Raw genomic sequence first — 27984 nt, 5'->3', positions numbered from 1 at the left:
TGATATGATAGCTGTCACATAGAATCTAACAAAATTGTTTCGAATGAAGTTAAAGACAACTAAGTGCTACTAGAGCCACCTAACGGAAAAAACTGAACTAACCTTTTGGCCCACCCAATACATGTGGTGCGCAGAGACACGTGAAGCTAGTGTAGAAAATATTAACCATTGGTAAAGGGTATTAACTTTGCTATAAGAAGTCTGAAATTTTTCAAAATTAAAAGTTGAAGTGAAAGCCAACACAACGGAACAGTATATCATTTGAAGATGCATATACATGTGACAAAACTGTATAATAAAAAAGAAAGCAAAATAAAATTCAAGATGGTTGTTCTCTTTGGGCAAAGCACGGAATTTGAGAGGGAGAGGGCCATATAGGTCATTCCATGTGTTGGTAGCATTCTGATTTGTGCCATGGGTTCACAAGTACTTATTTATTTTTAGTGTGCCTTGTGACTTACATATATGTGATATATTATTTTGTATATAGCAAATGTTATATTAAAATAATAAAGGAAACAAAGATTGAATTGATTGAATTAACTGTGCTATGCAAAAAGGAAAAAGAAATTTCATGACACACTATTTCTTTAAGAATTTGTTAAAGGTTAAGATGGAGTAGGAGGAGAACACCTATATGATTTTTCTCTGCCCCAGTATTTCCCAGACTTATTTGACCAAGAAAGCTCTTTTCATATATCATACCTTAAAGTTCTGTTGAATTAATGGCCTCAAGAGTCCTTTTGGGGAAGAAGGGTACAAATGAACTTATTTACAAAACAGAAGTAGAGTCACGGATGTAGAAAACAAACTTATGGTTACCAGGGAATAGGGTGGGGAGGGATAAATTGGGAGATTGGGATTGACATATACACACTACTATATATAAAATAGATAACTAATAAGAACCTGCTGTATAGCACAGGGAACTCTACTCAGTACTCTGTAATGGCCTATATGGGAAAAGAATGGATATATGTATATGTATAACTGATTCACTGCTGTACACCTGAAACTAACACAACATTGTAAATCAACTATACTCCAATAAAAAATTTTTTTTAAAAAAGTCATTTTGGGAAAAGATACTTAAGCAGGACTAATAAGAATTTTAAAATTTAGCTTGTTGATAAAAGCAAACTTTATTTCATTATAAAAACAAGTACTGTCTGGTTAAATTAATGAAAACATTTCAACCTTGGTTTTAGGAAGAGAATTAGCTTCTTATTAACCACCCCTGTTGCATCCCGGATATTTAACTATGAAAGGATTTTTATTCTTTTTTATTCTTTTTATGGAACACTTGTAGTCTCTGGATTTTAATTTTTAATTTTTTTCTACAACTGGACTATTTACTGTCTTCTAAGTGAAATCTACAATAAACTAGAGTCATATATGTCCATTCCTGTTTAGACAGGGCCTGTACTAGTATATTGGTGAGAATAGACTAGATGTTGCTGCAGCAGCAAACCATGCTACAATCTTAATACTTAGCACTGCTTGTCCTAGGTGGTTTGGCAAGGGGCTTTGCTCCATGCAGTCATTCAGCGATTTTTGCTATTGGAATTTTTACTATTTTCTAGTTGTACCATTTGGGACATTCAGCCTCATCAGTCTCTGTATCAGGTTAAGGAAGAGACTAGAATTTCCCTGCGAACTTCAGCCTGGAAATGACCCATATTACATCTAGCCATATTACATTGGCAGCGGTCAGTCTCTACCATAGATAATAATACTAGGATTAAATTTGAATCATGGGAAGCTTGGCAAAAAGATAATTTACATAGGCATTTTCACATACCTGCTTATTCATAGTTGGAGTTTTATCTTTACATCTTAGATGTTGAAGATCACATATAAACAGTTTAATATCACTTATTTTTTGGCAGTCTATGCAGGTCTTTTCCCCTTCAGGTTGAATGCAGTTAATTGGGATATGGTGTATAAATGAGTCAACAAAAGCAGCTAAAGGAGGAATTATTTACATACAGTTAATCTACACATTAATATTTCTCTGTTGTCTCTCCCCCTTTTTTATGGCAGCATGAAAACATTCCTTTTGAAGACAAGACTGCATCAGTTAAAGTGGTAAGTTCATATAACAATAAGCTAAATGTTATAATGTTGAAACTATTCATTGGTTAATTTATTTGCAGATCAGCTAATGCTTTGAACGTGCTAAATGTGTTTCAGTGTATTGGGAGTAGATAAGTAGAGTAAGATAATTTCATAAATGTGTGCACTATTTTGTGTAATAACAGAAAATTTGGTCTCTCAGATTTTTATCCAGGAAAAAATAATCTTGTACGTTAATTTGAAACCAGTGTGTATTTAGGATCAAAGTTCATAAAAGAACATATATTAATTTCTTGAATTCCCAGTCACAGGTGACTTCTAGATACTGAGAATACAGATGGGGATCAAGACAACAATGTCCTAGATCTAATGGAGTGTATGAGTGATTATAGTTTTCTACGTGCAATTAAACATGGGATAAGGATAGCAAAAAGGAAAAAGTGGGGCATTAGAAATGTATAGAACAAGGAATTATTAAAAGTAGTTTTTCTCCTTGAGGAAATAATGTTTTAACTGAGGCCTCAAGCTAGTTAGGCTTAGGGGGAGAATTTATGAGCATTATAGGCAGAAGGAACAGGAACAAAGCCCTGGAGAAAAAGGAGCACATAGAGCATTGCAGGAGCTGAATGAGAACCAAAAGGACACTTAGCAAGGGGGAAAATGGCAGGAGAAAAGACAGAATGTCTAGGCAGAGGCCAGATCCTGCAACTTCTTAGGAATTTTAAGGACTTTGGAATTTATTCTCAGGGCAACTGATTGAAAGTCCTTGAATACTTAAGCAGGGGTGTGGCAAGATCAGATTTAAAAATTTAAAACATTACTCTGACTAAAATGTGGGGAATATTTTAGAGAAAAGCAAAAGTGGACATAAGGAGAACTATTGTGAGACTCTTACCAAAATGGGATGAGAGATGAAGATATTGTAGATAAGGTAGTGTTTTACTTTTAAGTACTCTATAAGAGATATGTTAAAGTTTATTTTGAATGGTGCATACAATATTTTCTTTGACTTCTTTTCTTACATTTCTCTTTTAGGATTTTCTGTGGCATCCAGAGGTTAATGGTTCTATGAAACAGTGTATCAAAGTGTGGACTGAGGTCTGTATTTGAAAATATAGGCCTTGCTGGTTTTGAGCAATCACATTTTGAAAACTCATTCCCCCATACTCACCTGTCCCACTCTCCTGTACTTTATACCAGCCTTTTTGATTTCGACCATGCTGGGTTGATTATCACTTTACTGAGAGAACAAAGTTTTGATCCAATGCCTCTGTTATCACCATTCTAACCCTATGGTGATTATGCTTATACCACACTTTACTGATTTAAAACTTTCTGTTACTGTTGTAGCTCAGTTAATTCAAACTCAGATCATCTTTCTAGCACTATATACATTCTCTTGAGCATTTGTCCACTTTGTTCTGCAAACTCATGTACTGATAACTTCAGGAAACTTTTCTTTTTTTAATATCCTGTTTTCTTCCCTTTTATCATTATATTTGTGACCTAAAAGTTGAGCCTAATTTGTTTTGGCTCGTAATGTTTGGAGTTAAATTAGATATAAGGCAAGTATGCTGTTAACCTCAGAAAACCCCTCACTTCTCACAAGTCCACTTTAGAACTTCCACAGTCTCTCCATATAGCTCCTTATCAGTCCTTTATTTAAACCTGTATTCTTTTCCAAAGGTATTTGCATTTGGGATGGATAAAACAATATTCAATTTTGTTGACCTTGTTTTGCTTAATTACTTGTGTTGCAATGATACTTTTCTTTGCTTCTTTTCCCAATAAGTGTTTAGTACGGCAACCAAACAGACTTTGGTAGGATCCAGTGAGAACCTAGTCAACATTTTTAACTTTGTTTCTTTAAGAAAATGTTTAAGTTTTCAAAAAACAAACATGCAGACAACTCTAGAATTCAACTTTCTGGAAAATTGGGATCTCACATAATTTTGTTTTTATTGATATGTTTTTAAATGTCCAGAAGTATAATGTTATGAGTATATTTCAGATGATTTAAACATGTGTTTTACCTTTGTGCTGGACCTGAAAGTATATCCATTAAAGTAGTAGAAATTCACAGTTAAACAAACATCAGTGTAATATAATTTATAAGTCAGGCAAGATCACAAAAAGCCTTTGTTATTTACTAACCTGGAGATGTATTGCATATTCAGATCTTCTGTTCTTATAATTTGCTAACACTAGTTTTTGGAGCTTTAGATTCTGTTGTAAAACTCCTTATGATTATTGGGGGAGAGGAAAGATTCAACTTATTTGGATAGATGGCCATGTAGTTACCTGAGATTGATTAGTTCATTGGTTTCAATCAAAGAGTATGTATGTATGCATGTATTTATATATTTATGTTTTAATATTTCCATAATAAGCTGCTAGATCCTGAGAATACAAAGTTGTATATTTTTATTATGTATGTACTATTACTAGCTTTGTTCTAGGTATTAGGAATGTGACTGGGAATTAGCCCCAGTCTCAGGCCTTGAGGAATGTGCAATCTAGTAGATAGTGACTTTCTTATGAATAAAGGTATGATAATATGAAGGGTAACAATAGAACTGAGCACAAAGAACTACGAAAGCACCATGGATAGAGGCACTTAGGATGAGGGTGGTTTAGAGTAGTGTGAGGATCTAAGAAAGCTTTACAGAGGAGATAATATTTCTAGAAGAACAGTGGATTAGAAAGATATACTTATGAACTGAAATAGACTTACAGGCATAAAAGCAAAGTTGAATTTAAACAACTCTACTGTTATCCAACAGATATTTATAAATCAGCTGCCATATTTTAGGCACCAGGCTAAACACCGTTGATACCCTGGTTAACATAACAGAGTTCCTCTTCTCAAAGAGCTTCTAGGTGAGTGGCAGATATAGGTAATTAAGGAAACCAGCAATTTAGATTTAATTCTGTAGGTGAACAGTAGTCATTAAGTCTGAGCTACTTAGATGGATTTGGGGAGTCTTTGTATGGAGTTGAGTTGATATTTGAGGTGACTTGAATAGAAATAATTGAATAGGCAGCAAGTATAGATTAAAGAAGAGAGTGTAGGAATGGAACTATAAAAAGGATTATGAGAGGAGGTAGTAAAAGGGGTAAGAGGAAGAGCAGAAGAAGAATAACTAATATCACACAGAGAAGGAAAGAGTTTTAAAAAGTGGATAGTGTCACTTTAGGAACTATACAGGGTAGAATGAAACTACAGGACTTGGCAATTCAGAGTTCATTAATGGGCTCTGAGGGCAGTTTTAATGAATGGTTAATTCAAAATCAAAACATGGTAAGTTGAGGCATAAATGAGAGAGATAGAAATTAGCATAGTGAAAGTGGAATGCTCTTCCAAGTAATCTGTTGGTCAAGAGTGTGAACGGGAAGAATTTGAGAGTGAGACGAGATTGAAGGAGCATTTTTTGAGGATAAAGGTGATTTAACATTTTGTGGATTGAAGGAAGAAAGAAGAGTAGAGAAGGATGAAATGGATAATTCAGGAGTCTGAGAAGATAACTTATGGATATAGCTCCAGAAGTAAAAAGGGAGGAGGTATAAATGCAGAGCAATGGGTTAGCCATTAATCAGAATAGGAACATATTTTGTTTACTCTCCTGTCAGAGGAAGGTAGACTGGGTGAGCATATGGACAAAGTTGTAAGAATGGAGGAAGGAAGGCAAGAGCACACAAGCCAGATGAATTCTGTTTTCTCTGTGAAGTTCGAGAATTAAGCTTTATGCCAAAAGTGAGGAGGACAGGAGGGACCTGTGTAAGGAAAAAATGATTTGGGATAACCACTGTGAAGGGTGAGAAAGGGAGCCACCTACAGATGAGGAAAGTTTCACTAAAGGAGCAATGTAAAATGGAGCATGCTAGACTGGAAACTGGAATATCTCTGACGAGAAATAGATTAATTTTGTTATTTTCTCTGCTTTCATAGTTTTCTCCACTGAGCATGTTTTACCTTCATAATGAGACAGTAACTGTCATTTCTATTTTTATATATGGGTTGGACTTTTTCTGATTTCTTGTTTTTAATTGTTTCTTGTGCACATGATTGTATTATCAGATCTTCTATGTTGTGGAAGATGCATTGAACCCAGTAGTCGGAAGACTTAAGTTCTGGCTTTGTTCCTGCCAGGCCTCAGCAATAGCTATAAACCTTTCTGAGTCTATCGCCTTTTTTTAATAAGATATGTATAATATCTTCCTGCCTATCTAACAAGTGGCAAGAATCTATATTAAAATGAGCTAATTTAAGAGAAATACTTAGTAAATTACTAAGTACTATATAACTGATAGTATTATTAATAGTATAATTTGCACTAGGTGAGGATCTTTACCAAATTTCTCATTTTTTTCCACATTATGGTCTATAATAATTATCAGTTTACTGTTAAATACATACTAGATTGGCTTTCCCAAAATATCATGTTTCTTTAGAGCACTGCATTTTATTTAACACTTAAACTGTATACCCTTTAGGCTTCCAAGAATACTTTTTAATTGGCTGACATAATATACTAGAGCTTTACACAGTTTACTCAGAATTCAGACTGTGTTAGATTTCAGTAGTGTTTTTTTGTCTTTGTTTTTGTTTTAAAGAACACCAAAGAATTAGCCATACAAGCCTCATGCCATCCTGTATAGTCATATAACCATGTAAGGTTTTAGGCATGGGGTGTCCATCTTGTTGTAACAAGAATCTGATAAGGAACCCTAGAAAATTAAAATGCATTTAAATGGAAGAAGAACTTAAATTTAAGGGAAAAAATTAAGGGATATTACTTGCGTTAATTTCCTGAACTGAATATAACACTATTATAAAGATTTTTCTTTCTTCAGGATTCTGTTGCAAAGCCCCATGTGGTTGTAGCAGGAGCTGCCACAGTAAGTTATTATCTGTATTCTTACATAATGATTTTTGTTTCATACTTAACATGCTAAGAAAAAATTAACTTATGTTATATAGAATTCTTGATTATACTTATATTTTAATTCCTATTTCTATTAATTAGATGGATAATTTTTTTAAAAGATCTGAATGAACTTAGGAAATTTGATGGTAAATGTCCATACTATTTTATATCTAAAATTACATTCTTCTTGAACGTTATACATTGAAAGTCTAATTTTATATCAGCTTTTTATAACTGCCTTCATATATTTCATGAAATAATTTGACCATACTTTATTCTAATATTGAATAAGAATGGGAATTATCTTAAAATAACCTTTGTTACAACAGAGGAAATTATATACTTTAATTTTTCTGTGACAAATCATTAATGTTTAATTTTTACTTCCTCTTAGTGGTCTATTAAAATTCACAATGGCAGCAACGAAGCACTTTCCCAATATAAAATGAACATTACCTCCATAGCACCACTTTTAGAAAAATTGGCAAAGACTAGTGATGTGTATTGGGTCTTACAAGGTAAGGGATAAGTAATGAAAAATGTCATTTTGTATATATTTTGAGGTATAGGTTTCTATTTTCTATTTCAAGAAGCAGAATTACTACTTTATGAGAATAAATTTTGAAATAAGGTTTGAAAAATTAGAATAAATTTGAGCTATTTGCTTTCCTGTTTTGAACTTAAGGAATAGACAGACTAATAAATACAATAAGTAAAAAAAAAATTAATAATAAATAAAGAGATTCTCCAAGGAACCTTAGCAGGTAGAACAGCTGCAGAGTATGACAAAGAGAATAAGTCCTAAAGGCAAATAAGATGTTTGCCTCTGATTTTTTAATTTCTTACCAAGTATACTTATTGTGATTGGGAAATAGAGAAAAAATTGTCTGGTTCATAATATTAGGTTCATTGGAAGTAAATATTCTTTGGAATCGACAATATATTTAAATTCAAACCAGCTAGTTTATACTTGGTAATGAAATTCTTTAAGAGAAAGTTGACATTAGATCAAGTCATTTCAGGAGTTTATTGAATGTCCATTATTTAATGCCTAGCACAATATGAAATGCCTTGGGTATTTTAGCAATTCAAGTTGTTTGTCAGAAACTCTTATGACTGTTTCCAAGTTTAATGTCAAGCTGAGAGAAACAACACGGTGGTGATAATCTCTTCCAAAATCCCTATTTCATTTACAGACTCATTGTTAACCTTTCTATTACTAAAGTGAGGAAAAAGTTAAATTTAAATGATTTATGGTAAGTGATAAAAGACCTCGATCCTTAATAACATTACCTCCTAATTGTGTGAACAAAGTTTGCAAAATGAATCAGCAACAGGAGGAAAAAAAGATTGGCTGCTATTCTTAATTAGGCCATCTTCCATAATCCAGTTTTAAACTCTGGTTACCTGCTATAACCCAGCATCCAAAATTTTTAAACTCTTAAGACATGCTAGAACATAAAAATGTTTCCTGAAAGCTATGTACCTAAGAGAGAAGAGGTATAAAAGTTCTTTAACCTTAAGAGGGTTATGGATTGATTCAAAAATTGAATACAGGATAGGAAATCTATTGCAAACCTTGGCCAACTTTATTTTAAAATGAATTATTAAGTGCTTGGAATTCTCTGAACTTTAACAACAAAATATGAAATGCAGTTAACTAACTTGCATGATTATAATTTCTACCAGTAGGGATTTTTAAGGGTATTTAAAAAAATATGTTTCATGTGCAGATCCTGTTTATGAAGATCTATTAAGTGAAAATAGGAAAATGATCACTAATGAGAAGATAGATGCCTACAATGAAGCTGCAATCAGTATTTTGAATAGCAGCACCAGAAATTCTAAATCGAATGTTAAGATGTTCAGTGTTTCCAAATTAATTGCTCAAGAAACCATCATGGAATCTTTGGATGGCTTACATCTTCCTGAATCAAGCAGAGAAACTGTAAGAATTCTTGTGTCTGTCAGTACAGACTGTAATATCTAATTGGTTATAGCTGTATGTCACTGTAATGTAACAAATAATTTAATTGCAGTCTTAATTAGTTGCAGTTATTCTGTCTAAACATAGATCTAGAAATAATTTTGCTTTCCATCACTTAGCTGAATATATAAGTGAGAGTTTTAGTATACTCTAAGGGAGAAAGTTACGGAAGGGAGGAAATGCGACTTCATTTAGTGAGTGCTAGTTACTCTTTTAATATCCCTTGTTTCATATAAAGCTTGTAAGTTCTCAGCACACTCGTGTTTGAAAACTACTGCTTTATATTCTCTTAGCCTTGAACCTTAAATTTACAAGATTAAACTTCTGTGAAGGGCTTCTCTGGTGGCGCAGTGGTTGAGAGTCCGCCTGCCGATGCAGGGGACACGGGTTTGTGCCCCGATCCGGGAAGATCCCACATGCCGCGGAGCGGCTGGGCCTGTGAGCCATGGCCGCTGAGCCTGCGCGTCCGGAGCTTGTGCTCCGCAAGGGGAGCAACGGGAGAGGCCACAACAGTGAGAGGCCCGTGTACCGTAAAAAAAAAAAAAAAAAAAAAAAAACAACTTATGTGAAGAGCACATTTTTTTAATACGTAGAATGATCTTTATTATTTCCTTCTAGTTCTGATACCCTAAACATGATTCAATGTACAAAGTAGATACTGAACAAATCCAGATTGATGAGTGGAAAAGGATTTTAGGTTAAGTACAAAAGAGAGCTGCATAATTATAAATTTTCACACATAGTACAATAGATGTTACTTAGAGTTATTGTTTTCTTATAAAGCAGTTGTTCTTAACCTTTTTGAGGATCACATAACCCTGTATGTGATTAAAAGTAATGGTTGTATTCCTCTCCTGAAGAAAAATGCGTGTCTGCATACACACACACACACACACACACACACACTCCCTCTCTCTCTCTCTCTCTCTCTCTCTCTCTCTCTCTCTCTCTCTCACAGAGTTCTCCATATTTTTTCAGGGCTTTGTGGACTCCCTGGAACTGGTTAAGAACCTTGGGATGGAGTTTGTAGGCTAGTATCTGCAAGAGTTCCAGGCTCAGAGTCTCCTGAAGTCTCAGAGCTAAGAGAATGAGATTTTCTAAATAACTGAGTACTTTGAATGTTTTAGGCTTAAATAATATAATCATCTTAAGAGTTCTAGGGGTACCTAAACTATACAGTTTTCATAAACTAGATTTGACTGAACCTTCAACTAGAAATACTTAGCAGCTTGCCTAGAATATTTTTATTATAATGAAACCATGTTGAAGATTCTACACCTCATTTAAAATTAGAAATCTTAAAACTGTTGAATCCTAAGTGGTCCATAAACTGTAAACCAAATGAAGGGCATATTATAAATACTGTCAGCTAAGAATTATTTTTGGTGGCAGTTATTTTATATTCTTTTTTCACATCTAAAGACTGGGACTCTATCTTAAGTATCTTGGTATCTTTTGTATTGAAAATCTGCTAATTAAATTTCTTTGGTCCTTGACATCTGTCAGTATTTTTGTAACCAAAGGTCACAGCCCATTAACAGCCATGAAATCAGCATTTTTTTTCTTTTTTTAAAGAATAGAATGGAAAAAAGTCAGACGCATTCCAAGTAGTAAGGGTAGATATTGTTTCCCATATATGTGTTCTGAGTCACATTATAAAATGAATTTTTCATTACGGTTAATAACCCAAGAAGTTGGAAAAACCCTGAACTAGTTATTTACAGATTGAAGGAATACCGTTATTTACATCAGTGTTTGGGAAATGGTAGCAAAAAGTACAAAAGCATTTTGGTTTTAGTGCTGAAACGGTAGTATTCACAGGAGAAAATCTAATGGGAAATACATTACTGACAAGATAATAATGAAATAACTTGATTTTTTCACAGAGTGCAATGATTCTTATGAACGTGTATTGCAATAGGATTTTGAAGCCTGTAGATGGTTCCTGTTGTCAACCTCGGCCTCCTCTTACTCTCCTACAGAAGCTAGCTGCTTGTTTTTTCACTTTATCTATTATTGGATATTTAATTTTTTATATAATTCATCATAACGCTCATCGGAAGAATAAGCCTTGTACTGATTTGGAAAGTGGAGAAGAAAAGAAAAATATTATCAATCCCCCTGTGTCTCCATTAGGAATACTTTTACAGTCTTTCTGCAAACTTGGCCTGATCATGGCTTATTTCTATATGTGTGACCGTGCAAATCTATTTATGAAGGAAAACAAATTTTATACACATTCAACTTTCTTTATTCCAATTATCTACATCTTGGTTTTGGGAGTATTTTACAATGAAAATACTAAGGAGGTAAGAGTCATTTTCTTTTTAGTTCATGTTATCCTTTTCATCTCATTACAAAGTGTAGATTAATGAAATAATATCATTTATCATGCCATAATATACAAATATTTACATATATAGAAGAGGATGAAGGAATATTGCAGCTGTACTTCACTTAGTGGACTCTTAACTGTTGCTTTTTTGAAACAGTTTGGAGAAAGTTCATAGTTTCATAAAGATTGTTGAAAAGTTGGAAAATAATGACCTGTGAAAAAGATATCATGACTTGGTGTCATTTTGCCTGCTTGAGGATGGAGAAAGTTGAGGTGCTCCCAATTTTGTAATGGTCTTCAAACATGAGATACTATTATCATTTATAAGTTAAAAACATATAATTATACTAATAAACACTTTTTATATTTATATGTTTATATAGTCAGACATGTACACACAAATTAGAACTTACATAATAATGTGGGCACTGTTCACAATATTCTGAATTCCTATTTTAGTATTACTGTAATTGCTCAGAATATTAATATAACTCCTTTATAAGTCATTTATTTGAATTAATAAATTCTATTGTAAGACATAACTTTCATATGAGGATGATTAATCAGTTCTTCATTTCCAGTGGGAATATTCTAGAGAAAATAAAGTATAATAAAGGAGCTTTTTTTCCACAATAAAGTATAAAAGAACTGTAAGATCTTTTCTAACTGAAATTCTAAGATTCTCTTAAAGAAAATTATTAAATGCCATTTTTTTAGATTTACAAACATATCTGTCATAGTTTAAAAGTAATCTTAATATAAAACCGTAAGTATCAACGTAAATATTTAAAGTCTCTTTTATGTTCATTTTCAAATTCATATTATACTTTAAATAGTTTTATTATCTCTTTTATCAAGAAATAAAATGACAATCTTTAACTGATTTTCCCCCAACGTTCTTTTGAAAGAAGCATTAGCTTTATATCCTATGAGAAAAATGTTAACATATTTAATGTATACTGTCCAAATAATAGCTTCATGATGAATTTTAAAGCAAATTTTGATTCTTTTACACAGACTAAAGTGTTAAATAGAGAACAAACAGATGAATGGAAAGGCTGGATGCAACTTGTGATTTTGATTTATCATATCTCTGGAGCAAGTACAGTAAGTATTTTGAATTTAAGTTCTGAAAATATAGGAAATAATGTCACTTTAATGTTTCCTTAAGGGCACCAATTCTTTTGTGTTTTATATTCTCTACCATTTGGAGACCCTTCTTATTTCCCACCCAGTTTTTCTGTCTTCCGATTTTTCTCCTACCATCTGACTCTTTGAGAATGTATAGTCTTAAAAGCAAAATAATTATTTTTTAAAAGATAAAGCAATAATTTGTATTTACTTTGCCTTAATTTTAAGGTAGTAGGAACAGCTGATAATCTAAGGGTATTGTTTCATGTCCTTCTGAACAACTAAAGTTATCAAGAAACTTTCTAGATGATACTTAATTGCAAAGGATTTAGAATAGGCAAGTTACTATTAAAAGAAATCAAATTAGATGATTATATTTTATATTCTATCCTTCACTGTATGTTAGGAAGTTTGACCAACCATTTTTATATTTTTAAAGTTTAAAAACTTAGAACTCTCTTGCCCCAGTATTCAGAGTACTCAGATACCCATGGTCTGCTGTTGTTGACCATGTATTATGTGCCATACTTCATAAGTATTACCACTTCCATGAGATGGAGGACCCTTCCTTTGCTCACCTAGTGCCCTCTGTACCTAGACAAAATCATTTTTCCCTTAGCCGTAGGTGTCTTTTTATGTCTTTTAGACTTTGGATTCTCATGATTTGGGGACATCTTGGATTTGGTAGGGGTAGAAAAAATGTGTTCAGAATTGTAACATACAGCTACATACATTTAAAACAAGCTTTTAAGAGTAAACCTAGATATCTAATAACCACTTTCACACAAGTTTATTTATAGGGAAGGTACAAACTGATTTCTATAAAATATGTTTTAAAAATTTAACAAGTTCTTTCATAATTTGGGAACTACTGAACTGGTTTTTATTGCTTTATTTGCTTATATAAAGCACACATCTGTAAACAGTAACTTAACATAGAATCAGTGATTCCATTTAACATTGAGTCAATGTTGAGATAATAGGGGAGTGTTGCCCAGAAAGGAGTATTTTGAAATTTCCATTGCAGCAGTTAAGAAGATGAATAATACTAGGGTTTTTCAGATATCTCTAACAATTAGAAAATACTAACGTTATTCTTCATTAAGTCTCTTTATTATTTTCAAAAATGACTGGTGATTTCATGGATGGCTCGTTTGAAGGGCAAAAGGCAGAGGAAGAGGTATAATTTTTACTGAAATTGTATGGCTATGATATGTATATTTGTGACAACAGTAAAACTCCTGTGACACTGCAGCTGAAGGGGACCTAGTGAATTCAGGTAACTGTGGAAGAACCAAGACAATAAAAGAGATCCAAAGCAAGGAGAGATGAAGATAGTAAGAATTAGTTCATAAGCCCAGTTCAGAATTTGTAGGATAAATTTAGCAGATTTTCTAAAAAGTAAAGATGAATATTGTATCATAGAAATATCTCTGACATATGAAGAAAGATTAGTTTAATTTGAAGGGGGTGGGGGAGGGTTTTGTTTTAAGAGAATGCCACTTAAGACATAATTAATTGCTGACATATAAAGGGTAATAGTACTGTGTAAAAAAAAAAAAATCAGAAAGAATTAATGGCAGATTCAGTTCTTTAACTCATTGATTCCAGAAAAGATTTGGATCATAAAAGGATGAAAGCAATTTGGCATTCTATTATAATTATTTCTCAAGTTAGCATTCTAATACATCTTAGACTATATCCCAATACATTCTAAGTTACAGTTTAAAAACATCTATATTCTGGAAGGACATACTTTTCATTAACAGATCAGTTATGATTAATTAACATATCCCTGTTCGTTTATATAGAATTTTGTGGTTAAAAATTACCTGTATCTACACTGGCAAAGCATTATTAGCATGGGTTATAATGTATTTGAGGACTTGATTCTTGGATATTTGTGGGATTACCCTCATTAAAAACTTTTTAATGGTCATGATTATTTTAATTACCTAATCTTAATGCTTTTTTATTTTGAGTAAAATATGTCAGACTTTAGTTGTGCCATGTTTTTATAGTAAAATAGAAACTATGTCAAAAATTACAGAGAATTATTAAAATAATCCAGATGGTCTGGTAGATTGCAATTGTTGGTGTAAACATTCTTTTAAACATAACTTATATCAGATATGAATAAAATATTGTGAATTAAATACAGAGAGTGCAGCAAGTTAGGTATATACAGTAGATGATTTTGTGTTCCATTGTGGCTTTTTCTCCTTTGAGAGTTTGTAAATAACTTCCATGAAGGGACCTTAGTAAAAGGTCTTAAGGGAAGATACTTGGGGCTAGAAAAAGAAGAGAACCAGCAGTCAGCCTATTAATTCTAATGAAATTGGATTCTCAATACACTTTTAATACTAAAATTTTGTTGTAAGTAATACTTGACTCCTGAAAGACAAAAAGGAAAACAATTCGAATTAAAGGAGACTAAAGCGGAATGAAAACTAAATGCAATGTGTGATTCTTGGTTCAAGGTTCCTAAATGAAAAAAAAATTTTTTTAATCATAAAGGATATCACTGGGACAATGAAGGAAATTCATATATGGATTATACAGTAGATACTATTTTATTTATATTTAATTTCATGGGTATTATAATGATAATATAAGAACTATACAAGAAACTGTTCTTTCTTCTTAGGTGATACTTGCTAAGATATTTAGGGATGATGGTCTAAATTTGCAGACACATGGTCTGCAAATACTTTTAAATAGTTCAGCATGGTAAATAGTTGTTCGTTGTACTATTCTTGCAACTTTTCTGTTGGTTTAAAATATCTTAAAAACTTGGGAGAACTATTACATGAAATTTGTAATAATCCAACATTGGTAGAAACTTGGCAAATTGTTCTGATAGTGTTTAAATTCAATTTAAATGGTTGTATTTACTGTTTAAATATAACCAAGTCTCAACATTGTAGGCCCAGACCCAGTCTTGAAGGGGCTCGAAAGCATGCGTTATGGAGAGTGGTTCAAGTAATTGGGAATGGTTAGCCTCGGTTGACATCTGTTTTCAGCTGTTCATAGAACTATCAGATGTAAAAGTGATTAACTGCGTGCATATGGCTCTAGAGTTAGACTGTCCATTTTGGTGGCCACTAACCACATGTGGCCATTGAGCACTTGAAATGTAGCTAGTCAGAATTCAGATGTGCGGTAAATGTGAAATATATATGAGATTAAGTATGATTAATTATGGTAAATCCATACAAAGTTCAAAAGCTTAGTATGAAAGAATATGAAATATCATGGTATATGTCAGAATGATAATATTTTGGATATATTGAATTAAATTAAATGTGTTTATTAAAATTAATTTCACTTATTTTTTTTCATATAGGCATTTTATTTTATTTATTTTTTTAACATCTTTATTGGGGTATAATTGCTTTACAGTGGTGTGTTAGTTTCTGCTTTATAACAAAGTGAATCAGTTATACATATACATATGTTCCCATATCTCTTCCCTCTTGCATCTCTCTCCCTCCCACCCTCCCTATCCCACCCCTCCAGGCGGTCACAAAGCACCGAGCTGATCTCCCTGTGCTATGCGGCTGCTTCCCACTAGCTGTCTATTTTATGTTTGGTAGTGTATATGTGTCCGTGCCTCTCTCTCGCTTTGTCACAGCTTACCCTTCCCCCTCCCCATATCCTCAAGTCCGTTCTCCAGTAGGTCTGTCTTTATTCCTGTCTTACCCCTAAGTTCTTCATGACATTTTTTTTTCTTAAATTCCATATATATGTGTTAGCATACGGTATTTGTCTTTCTGACTTACTTCACTCTGTATGACACACTCTAGGTCTATCCACCTCATTACAAATTGCTCAATTTCATTTCTTTTTATGGCTGAGTAATATTCCATTGTATATATGTGCCACATCTTCTTTATCCATTTATCCGATGATGGGCACTTAGGTTGTTTCCATCTCCAGGCTATTGTAAATAGAGCTGCAATGAACATTTTGGTACATGACACTTTTTGAATTATGGTTTTCTCAGGGTATATGCCCAGTAGTGGGATTGCTGGGTCATATGGTAGTTCTATTTGTAGTTTTTTAAGGAACCTCCATACTGTTCTCCATAGTGGCTGTACCAATTCACATTCCCACCAGCAGTGCAGGAGCGTTCCCTTTTCACCACACCCTCTCCAGCATTTATTGTTTCTAGATTTTTTGATGATGGCCATTCTGACTGGTGTGAGATAATATCTCATTGTAGTTTTGATTTGCATTTCTCTAATGATTAATGATGTTGAGCATTCTTTCACATGTTTGTTGGCAGTCTGTATATCTTCTTTGGAGAAATGTCTATTTAGGTCTTCTGCCCATTTTTGGATTGGGTTGTTTGTTTATTGTTTTGTTTTGTTTTCCTTTTTAACATCTTTATTGGGGTATAATTGCTTTACAATGGTGTGTTAGTTTCTGCTTTATAACTAAGTGAATCAGTTATACATATACATATGTTCCCATATCGCTTCCCTCTTGCGTCTCCCTCCCTTCCACCCTCCCTATCCCACTCCTCCAAGCGGTCACAAAGCACCGAGCTGATATCCCCGTACTATGCGGCTGCTTCCCACTAGCTATATACCTTACGTTTGTTAGTGTGTATATGTCCATGACTCTCCCTCGCCCTGTCACAGCTCACCCTTCCCTCTCCCCATATCCTCAAGTCCGTTCTCCAGTAGGTCTGTGTCTTTATTCCTGTCTTACCCCTAGGTTCTTCATGACATTTTTTTTTCTTAAATTCCATATATATGTGTTAGCATACGGTATTTGTCTTTTTCTTTCTGACTTACTTCACTCTGTATGACAGACTCTAGGTCTATCCACCTCATTACAAAGAGCTCAATTTCGTTTCTTTTTATGGCTGAGTAATATTCCATTGTATATATGTGCCACATCTTCTTTATCCATTCATCCGATGATGGGCACTTAGGTTGTTTCCATCTCCGGGCTATTGTAAATAGAGCTGCAATGAACATTTTGGTACATGACTCTTTTTGAATTATGGTTTTCTCAGGATATATGCCCAGTAGTGGGATTGCTGGGTCATATGGTAGTTCTATTGGTAGTTTTTTAAGGAACCTCCATACTGTTCTCCACAGTGGCTGAACCAATTCACATTCCCACCAGCAGTGCAAGAGTGTTCCCTTTTCTCCACACCCTCTCCAGCATTTATTGTTTCTAGATTTTTTGATGATGGCCATTCTGACTGGTGTGAGATAATATCTCATTGTAGTTTTGATTTGCATTTCTCTAATGATTAATGATGTTGAGCATTCTTTCATGTGTTTGTTGGCAGTCTGTATATCTTCTTTGGAGAAATGTCTATTTAGGTCTTCTGCCCATTTTTGGATTGGGTTGTTTGTTTTCTTGTTATTGAGTTGCATGAGCTGCTTATAAATTTTGGAGATTAATCCTTTGTCGGTTGCTTCATTTGCAAATATTTTCTCCCATTCTGAGGGTTGTCTTTTGGTCTTGTTTATGGTTTCCTTTGTTATGCAAAAGCTTTGAAGTTTCGTTAGGTCCCATTTATCTATTTTTGTTTTTATTTCCATTTCTCTTGGAGGTGGGTCAAAAAGGATCTTTCTGTGATTTATGTCATACAGTGTTCTGCCTATGTTTTCCTCTAAGAGTTTGATAGTTTCTGGCCTTACATTTAGGTCTTTAATCCATTTTGAGCTTATTTTTGTGTGGTGTTAGGGAGTGATCTAATCTCATACTTTTACATGTACCTGTCCAGTTTTCCCAGCACCACTTATTGAAGAGGCTCTCCTTTCTCCACTGTACATTCCTGCCTCCTTTATCAAAGATTAGGTGACCATATGTGTGTGGGTTTATCTCTGGGCTTTCTATCCTGTTCCATTGATCTGTCTTTCTGTTTTTGTGCCAGTACCATACTGTCTTGATTACTGTAGCTTTGTAACATAGTCTGAAGTCAGGGAGCCTGATTCCTCCAGCTCCGTTTTTCGTTCTCAAGATTGCTTTGGCTGTTCGGGGTCTTTTGTGTTTCCATACAAATTGTGAAATTTTTTGTTCTAGTTCTGTGAAAAATGCCAGTGGTAGTTTGATAGGGATTGTATTGAATCTGTAGATTGCTTTCGGTAGTAATTTTCATAATGTTGAATCTTCCAGTCCAAGAGCATGGTATATCTCTCCATCTATTTCTATCATCTTTAATTTCTTTCATCAGTGTCTTATAATTTTGTGCATACAGGTCTTTTGTCTCCTTAGGTATGTTTATTCCTAGATATTTTATTCTTTTTGTTGCAGTGGTAAATGGGAGTGTTTTCTTGATTTCACTTTAGATTTTTCATCATTAGTGTATAGGAATGCCAGAGATTTCTGTGCATTAATTTTGTATCCTGCTAATTTACCAAATTCATGCTTAGCTCTAGTAGTTTTCTGGTAGCATCTTTAGGATTCTCTGTGAATAGTATCATGTCATCTGCAAACAGTGACACCTTTTTTCTTCTTTTCCGATATGGATTCCTTTTATTTCCTTTTCTTCTCCGATTGCTGTGGCTAAAACTTCCAAAACTATGTTGAATAAAAGTGGTGAGAGTGGGCAACCTTGTCTTGTTCCTGATCTTAGTGGAAATGCTTTCAGTTTTTCACCATTGAGGATGATATTGGGTGTGGGTTTGTCATATATGGCCTTTATTATGTTGAGGTAAGTTCCCTCTATGCCTACTTTCTGCAGGGTTTTTATCATGAATGGGTGTTGAATTTTGTTGAAAGCTTTCTCTGCATCTACTGAGATGATCATATGGTTTTTCTCCTTCAATTTGTTAATATGGTTTATCACATTGATTGATTTCCATATATTGAAGGATCCTTGCATTCCTGGAATAAACCCCACTTGATCATGGTGTATGATCCTTTTAATGTGCTGTTGGATTCTGTTTGCTAGTATTTTGTTGAGGATTTTTGCATCTATGTTCATCAGTGATATTGGCCTGTAGTTTTCTTTCTTTGTGACATCCTTGTCTGGTTTTGGTATCAAGGTGATGGTGGCCTCATAGAATGAGTTTGGGAGTGTTCCTCCCTCTGCTGTATTTTGGAAGAGTTGGAGAAGGATAGGTATTAGCTCTTCTCTAAATGTTTGATAGAATTGGCCTGTGAAGCCATCTGGTACTGGGCTTTTGTTTGTTGGAAGATTTTTAATCACAGTTTCAATATCAGTGCTTGTGATTGATCTGTTCATATTTTCTATTTCTTCCTGATTCAGTCTTGGCAGGTTGTGCCTTTCTAAGAATTTGTCCATTTCTTCCAGGTTGTCCATTTTATTGGCGTAGAGTTGCTTGTAGTAATCTCTCATGATCTTTTGTATTTCTGCAGTGTCAGTTGTTACTTCTCCTTTTTCATTTCTAATTCTACTGATTTGAGTCTTCTCCCTTTTTTTCTTGATGAGTCTGGCTAATGGTTTATCAATTTTGTTTATCTTAAAGAACCAGCTTTTAGTTTTATTGATCTTTGCTATTGTTTCCTTCATTTCTTTTTCATTTACTTCTGATCTGATTTTTATGATTTTTTTCCTTCTGCTAACTTTGGGGGCTTTTGTTCTCCTTTCTCTAATTGCTTTAGGTGCAAGGTTAGGTTGTTTATTCGAGACGTTTCCTGTTTCTTAAGGTGGGCTTGTATTGCTATAAACTTGCCTCTTAGAACTGCTTTTGCTGCATCCCATACGTTTTGGGTCGTCGTGTCTCCATTGTCATCTGTTTCTAGGTAGTTTTTTATTTCCTCTTTGATTTCTTCAGTGATCACTTCGTTATTAAGTAGTGTATTGTTTAGCCTCCATGTGTTTGTATTTTTTACAGATCTTTTCCTGTAATTGATATCTGGTCTTATGGCGTTGTGGTCGGAAAAGAAACTTGATAGAATTTCAGTTTTCTTAAATTTGCCAAGGCTTGATTTGTGACCCAAGATATGATCTATCCTGGAGAATGTTCCATGAGCACTTGAAAAAAATGTGTATTCTGTTGTTTTTGGATGGAGTGTCCTATACATATCCATTAAGTCCATCTTGTTTAATGTATCATTTAAAGCTTGTGTTTCCTTATTTATTTTCATTTTGGATGATCTGTCCATTGGTGAAAGTGGGGTGTTAAAGTCCCCTACTATGAATGTGTTACTGTTGATTTCCCCTTTTATGGCTGTTAGTATTTGCCTTATGTATTGAGGTGCTCCTATGTTGCGTGCATAAATATTTACAATTGTTATATCTTCTTCTTGGTCGATCCCTTGATCATTATGTAGTGTCCTTCTTTGTCTAATAGTCTTTATTTTAAAGTCTGTTTTGTCTGATGTGAGAATTGCTACTCCAGCTTTCTTTTGGTTTTCTTTTGCATGGAATATCTTTTTCCATCCCCTTACTTTCAGTCTGTATGTGTCTCTAGGTCTGAAGTGGGTCTCTTGTAGACAGCATATATATGGGATTTGTTTTTGTATCCATTCAGCCAATCTCTGTCTTTTGGTGGGAGCATTTACTCCATTTACATTTAAGGTAATTATTGATATGTATGTTCCTATTCCCATTTTCTAAATTGTTTTGGGTGCGTTATTGTACGTCTTTTCCTTCTCTTGTGTTTCTTGCCTAGAGAAGTTCCTTTAGTATTTGTTGTAGAGCTGGTTTGGTGGTGCTGAACTCTCTCAGCTTTTGCTTGTCTGTGAAGGTCTTAATTTCTCCATCAATTCTGAATGATATCCTTGCTGGGTAGAGTAATCTTGGTGGCAGGTTTTTCTCCTTCATCACTTTCAGTATGTCCTGCCACTCACTTCTGGCTTACAGAGTTTCTGCTGAGAGATCAGCTGTTAACCTTATGGGGATTCCCTTGTGTGGTATTTGTTGTTTTTCACTTGCTGCTTTTAATATGCTTTCTTTGTATTTAATTTTTGACAGTTTGATTAATATGTGTCTTGGCGTATTTCTCCTTAGATTTATCCTGTATGGGACTCTCTGTGCTTCCTGGACTTGATTCACTATTTCCTTTCCCATATTAGGGAAGTTTTCAACTATAATCTCTTCAAATATCTTCTCAGTCCCTTTCTTTTTCTCTTCTTTTTCTGGAACCCCTATAATTTGAATGTTGGTGCATTTAATGTTGTCCCAGAGGTCTCTGAGACTGTCCTCAGTTCTTTTCATTCTTTTTTCTTTATTCTGCTCTGCAGTAGTTATTTCCACTATTTTATCTTCCAGGTCACTTATCCGTTCTTCTGCCTCAGTTATTCTGCTATTGATCCCATGTAGAGTATTTTTCATTTCATTTATTGCGTTGTTCATTATTGTTATTTCATCTTTAGTTCTTCTACTTCCTTGTTAAATGTTTCTTGCATTTTGTCTATTCTATTTCCAGGATTTTGGATCATCTTTACTATCATTATTCTGAATTCTTTTTCAGGTAGACTGCCTATTTCCTCTTCATTTGTTAGGTCTGGTGCATTTTTATCTTGCTCCTTAATCTGCTGTGTGTTTTTCTGTCTTCTCATTTTGCTTATCTTACTGTGTTTGGGGTCTCCTTTTTGCAGGCTGCAGGTTCGTAGTTCCCGTTGTTTTTGGTGTCTGTTCCCAGTGGCTAAGGTTGGTTCATTGGGTTGTGTAGACTTCCTGGTGGAGGGGACTAGTGCCTGTGTTCCTGTGGATGAGGCTGGATCTTGTCTCTCTGGTGGGCAGGTCCACGTCTGGTGGTGTGTTTGGGGGTGTCTGTGGACTTATTATGATTTTAGGCAGCCTCTCTGCTAATGGGTGGGGTTGTGTTCCTGTCTTGCTAGTTGTTTGGCATAGGGTGTCCAGCACTGTAGCTTGCTGGTCGTTGAGTGAAGCTGGATGCTGGTGTTGAGATGGAGATCTCTGGGAGATTTTCACCGTTTGATATTATGTGGAGCTGGGAGGTCTCCTGTGGACCAGTGTCCTGAAGTTGGCCCTCCCACCTCAGAGGCACAGTACTGACTCCTGGCTGCAGCACCAAGAGCCTTTCCTGCACACGGCTCAGAATAAAAGGGAGAAAAAGTAGAAAGAATTAGTAGAAGTAGGAAGAAAGAAAGAAAGAAAGGTGGGAAGGAAGGAAGGAAGAAAGAAAGAAAGAAGGAAAGAAAGAGAAGGAAAGAAAGAAAGGAAGGAGGGAGGGAGGGACGGTGGGAGGAAGGAAGGAGGGAAGGAAGGAAAAAAGAAAGAAAGAAGATAAAGTAAGATAAAATAAAGTAAAATAAAATAAAGTTATTAAATTAAGAAATAATTATTAAGAAAAAAATTTAAAAAAAAACAACAGACGGATAGAACCTTAGGACAAATGGTGGAAGCAAAGCTATACAGACAAAATCTCACACAGAAGCATACACATACACACTCACAAAAAGAGGAAAAGGGGAAAAAATCATAAATCTTGCTCTCAAAGTCCACCTCCTCAATTTGGGATGATTCGTTGTCTATTCATGTATTCCACAGACATCAAGTTGATTGTGGAACTTCAATCCGCTGCTTCTGAGGCTACTGGGAGAGATTCCCCTTTCTCTTCTTTGTTCTCACAGCTCCCAGGGGCTCAGCTTTGGATTTGGCCCCGCCTCTGCATGTAGGTCGCTGGAGGGCATCTGTTTCTTGCTCAGACAGGACAGGGATAAAGGAGCCGCTGATCTGGGGGCTCTGGCTTACTCAGGCCGGGGGGGGGGGGGTGGGGAGGGAGGGGCGCAGAGTGCAGGGCGAGCCTGCGGCGGCAGAGGCCAGCGTGATGTTACACCAGCCTGAGGCTCGCTGTGCGTTCTCCGGGGGAAGTTGTCCCTGGATCCCAGGAACCTGGCAGTCACTTATTTCTTTTAACTGTTTAAATGTCTGGCAGCCACATTAAAAATTTACCATGTGGCTCACAGTTTATTTTCATCACACAGCACTGCCCTAGACAGCTTAATTTGGTAGCTTTTACATAGAGTTTGATTTCAACTTTTCATGAAAAGGAACTTTATAGCAATTAATGACCATGTGAAAATGGTATGGATTGCCTTGGGAATTTGTGTGTTTTCTGCTATTAAAAGGTGCTCAAATACTTGAAGGGAATTTTTGTTTTGGTTTGGTTTTTTTAATGGTACGCGGGCCTCTCACTGTTGTGGCCTCTCCTGTTGCTCCCGTTGCGGAGCACAGGCTCCGGGCGCGCAGGCCCAGCGGCCATGGCTCACTGGCCCAGCCACTCCGCTGCATGTGGGATCTTCCTGGACTGGGGCACGAACCCGTGTCCCCTGCATCGGCAGGCAGACTCTCAACCACTGTGCCACCAGGGAGGCCCTTGAAGGGAATATTTTAGAGTGCATTCAAGAATGAGGTAAAGATACAGGTTTAGGTTAGATAAGTTTTGAGGCTATTTCAATACTGTATTCCCACTTTCATCCCAGTGATTCTAATATGTTACACCTTCATTGAAAATTTCTGATCTAATGATGAGATAAGACATTTAAAAAGAACTAATGATGAAAAGCAATAAATATAAACTCTAATATATAGATTGTTGGTGCTTAAAGGAACTCAAAAGGAGAAATGACTTTCATCTGAGAGTAAAAGAATGGAAAATTTGACCAGGGCTCTAAAGGAGGATAGTATTTGTATAAACAAAATGTGGTTAGGAGAACGTTCCAGGGTATAAAGAACAGATAAACAAAGGAGAGGTGACAGGAAAGTACAAGAAAGACCAGTTTAGGAGACAGAGAATCTAACAGTTTGGCTAGAGTGGAGACTATGTTGAAGAATTTATGACATTATAATTCAGGGGGTTTTCCTTCCAGAAAAAAATGTTATCCCTCAGAAAAGAAAAAGATGTGTTCAAGAATGCATTCGAGGATATATACAAAAGATGCATTTGTTTGAGGCCTTATAAAGTCAGTTTAAGGCATCTGCTCAATTATTTTATCCTACAAAGTATCACTTAGGGAAGACATGTTAAACTAAAATAGCCATAACCAGTGTTAATGCTGGATAATTACAGAGGTGATCAGATGAGTCTATAAAATAGAAGCCAGAAAAATGTTTACATAGATTTAGTAATTATTCCTAAAAGAATGGCTTTATAATTACAAAGGTTGGATGTCACTAAACAAGCCTGTTAAAGATCATTTTAAAAAGCAGTACACTGCCTGTGTTGTAGAGATCGTGACTATACACCTAAAGGACTAATAGGTGGTGGGGAGAACACATGACAGTGTTCTAAGGTTAGGAGAGTTAGGACTTGTAAATAATATTTCCAGTGACTCCCATAAAATATAGATTAGAAATATGTTGTATTTCTTTCAGCTTAGATAGAAGTGAAGATGTGATGCTCTGAAAACTCATGGTGAAGATGAAACACATGCAGGAGTGTAAAATAAAATTGTTTTATAAAATAAGATAAGAAGGGAAATAATATTTCTGAATTAAGCTTGCATGTGTTTTTTAAATGTAATTTTTGCTGAATAATCAAATATTTTAAGTAGTCATGTGATGATTTTATTTACAAGTCTAAATTCTGTATATTTAGTGGGGCCAAGAATGTAGGATTTTGGGGGGCGTTGTTTTTTTTTTAATTATTTAGGTTTTTTTTTAAATTTATTTTTGGCTGCACTGGGTCTTTGTTGCTGCACGCAGGCTTTCTCTAGTTGTGGCGAGCGGGGGCTACTCTTCGTTGTGGTGTGCGGGCTTTTCATTGTGGTGGCTTCTCTTGTTGCAGAGCACGGGCTCTAGGCATGAGGACTTCAATAGTTGTGGCTCGCAGGCCCAGTAGTTATGGCTTGTGGGCTCTAGAGTGTAGGCTCAGTAGTTGTGGTGCACAGGCTTAGTTGCTCTGCGGCATGTGGGATCTTCCCGGACCAGGGCTTGAACCCACGTCCCCTGCATTGGCAGGCAGATTCTTAACCACTGCGCCACCAGGGAAGCCCTTTGTTTTGTTTTTTATCTTCTTGAGAAAATGTGAACTCCAGAGTGACCTTGTATTCAGCATATATATGGTGATTAATAATTATGGATATAATATATTTAATTCAAATTGGATGAAATGTACAAAGCGCCTCACATTTATTAACTCATTCATTCCTCACAAGACCCTTTGAGGAAGGAGAAGATAGTCTCATTTTGCAGTTTAGAAACTCAAATTTAAGTTTAAAGTCACATAGCTAATGAGTGGCAGAACCAGAATTTGAATCTAGGTCTCTAATTCCAAAGTCTACTTTTTTTAACCCCTGCTACAAGGCTTAATTTTCGAGAATAAATCTTTTCATTGCGCCAGTGCTGAGTAATAATGATGCTCCATTATCTTGGTTAAATTTACTGGTTATGGTAATTTAGGTATAGTTAGTGTCAGCATGTATTTCACCTGTTTATTTTTGTCAACAGTTTTTGCCTGTGTACATGCACATTCGGGTTCTGGTTGCTGCGTATCTATTTCAGACAGGGTATGGGCATTTCTCATACTTTTGGATCAAAGGAGACTTTGGAATCCATAGAGTATGTCAGGTAGGAATGCACGGTTATCTGTTTTCTTTCATTTCAACATGCTTTTGTGCCTAACTGTGGAGAAACTATAAATATGTCCATTTTAAGGCCATGGATAATTTGAATTTATGAAATAGCACTTTAAAGTTTTGTTATTTCCATTACTGAGGGATGAAAAAATAGAATTTAGATGAATGTATAATAAAAGCAAAAGGGAGAACATTGCTGATTCACTTTAGTTTTGTAGAAATGTACAGTTACATGGGATTGTTAAAACATGCTATGTTTTCTCTAAGAAGAGGATTAATATTTTTTGTTTCTACCTTGTGCTAGGAAGTTTGTAAACATTATTTTATTTACCCTTCATTACAACCCTGAGTTGTGATCTTTATGTTTACAGACAAAGACACTGAGGCTCAGAGAGGTTAAATAATTTGCCTAAGGTCACACTGTAAGTGATAAAGCTCTAATATTAATCTGCTCAAATTCTGTGTTCTTTGACATCACATTGTCTGAAATGACTGTTACAAAAGTCCCAAAGATACTTTTGTTTTTCAAAGACAATTTTTAATTTGAGTAATATTCTTTTGTACCTATTAAAATGTTCAGTTTAATACCAAATGAGGTAAATCAACATCAGACAGAGATGAAATGGACACCCTTTTGTTGAGGTAATCTAATCTCTGTTTATGAACTGCAGCTCTAGGAAGGAGGTTTATAATTCTTTTGCTGCATTTAACAAGATGGCAGTTGTAGCCAAAGGACAGCTCAGGTTGGTGCTTTGCTGGGATTCAGTTAATATAATGATGCATAAATATTTTATATTCAACTCTTTACAATGATTTTAAAACAAATGTGATTTTAGGGATTAGTAAAACATACTTGTACAGTTATTTTAGTCTTAAGTAAACATTTATACTCTGTCAGAATCTGTCTGCTTTTCATGCATACCTGGAATGAAAACCATTTTCTTCTCCTTTTTAATAGGTCTTATTTCGTCTCAATTTCCTGGTAGTGGTGTTATGTATAGTAATGGATCGGCCTTATCAATTCTATTACTTTGTCCCCTTGGTCACTGTATGGTTCATGGTCATATATGTTACTTTAGCACTATGGCCACAGATAATCCAAAAGAAAGCAAACGGTAAATATACTCTCTTACTAATGTTAATAAATATATTCTTTCAATGTAAGTTCCTTTTCAGTTGCTAGGGGCTATTATTTTTATTGAGACATGTTGACAGGTTAAATTTATGTGTAGCATTGACGTTTTGAAATTTTGTTCTTAAATTATGTTTTTAAAATTTTACAGTTAAGTAGTTCAAGTAGTATAACAGTGCAGAACAATAGTTTGCATTTATATTGTATGTGTTTTCTCTTTTTTAAAGTTAAATTTTCAAAGCCATTTTACATATCTACTAGTGCAGCCGTTTTCAAACTATCTTGTATGGAGTCAGAATGGAGAGAGCCAGAAGAGAGGAAAGCCAAACAGGGCTCCAGGGCCATACATCCTGCTTCAATCTTGGCAGTTCTGATTTATTTGATTTCTTATATATATATTGAGATTTTGAGTAAACACTATGTCAAACAAGCTTAAAAATCACTAATATAGTTTAGATTCTAGACAACCCTTTAAGCAGTTATTATAAACCTGTTTTTTGTTTAAGGAAACCTAAGTGCCCAGAAAGTGTCATCTTCAGATTTCACATAGCCAGGTCTGATAATGTTCAAAGTGAGGTCACAGTCGTTTATCTTAATGCTTTTTCCCCTCAAGATCATGTCATTAAAATAAAAGCCTCCCTTTTTTAGAAAAAGAAAATTTTTTATCTTTAATAATGTATTTAACTTAACTCTTTCAATCAAATATTGTATATCAAAAAACATTTTCTGTTGACTTTATTATAATATCAAATAATTCTTCAGGAAAGGGTTCAATAAAGTCCATTTGTGTCTTTGGACAGGCTCTGTAGTTTCATTCCTCAACACAAACCCAGCATATTAATAAAATGATAATCAGTATGTATAAACTGTGAACACATAATTTAAAATATGCATATGTTAAAATACATCTTATGGT

The 27984-nt window shown here is 34.8% G+C and overlaps 1 protein-coding gene across 3 annotated transcripts in view; it reads left to right on the top strand.

The window, feature by feature from the left end:
* The window catches only part of CASD1 (CAS1 domain containing 1), a 77099-nt gene that overhangs the window by 22489 nt on the left and 26626 nt on the right, over positions 1–27984 (top strand). For all 3 annotated transcript variants that reach the window (XM_060020515.1, XM_060020514.1, XM_060020516.1), the window contains exons 4-12: positions 2044–2088; positions 3112–3174; positions 6931–6975; positions 7399–7522; positions 8738–8952; positions 10878–11300; positions 12344–12433; positions 25809–25928; positions 26895–27051. In XM_060020515.1, the coding sequence (XP_059876498.1) occupies positions 2044–2088; positions 3112–3174; positions 6931–6975; positions 7399–7522; positions 8738–8952; positions 10878–11300; positions 12344–12433; positions 25809–25928; positions 26895–27051 (1282 nt within the window). The remainder of the gene's footprint in view (positions 1–2043; positions 2089–3111; positions 3175–6930; positions 6976–7398; positions 7523–8737; positions 8953–10877; positions 11301–12343; positions 12434–25808; positions 25929–26894; positions 27052–27984) is intronic.

This window comes from Delphinus delphis, chromosome 9 (assembly GCF_949987515.2).
Source record: "Delphinus delphis chromosome 9, mDelDel1.2, whole genome shotgun sequence".
Classification (NCBI taxonomy): domain Eukaryota; kingdom Metazoa; phylum Chordata; class Mammalia; order Artiodactyla; family Delphinidae; genus Delphinus; species Delphinus delphis.
Note: the sequence above shows the minus strand (reverse complement) of the source record. Positions and strands in the feature narration are given on the sequence as shown.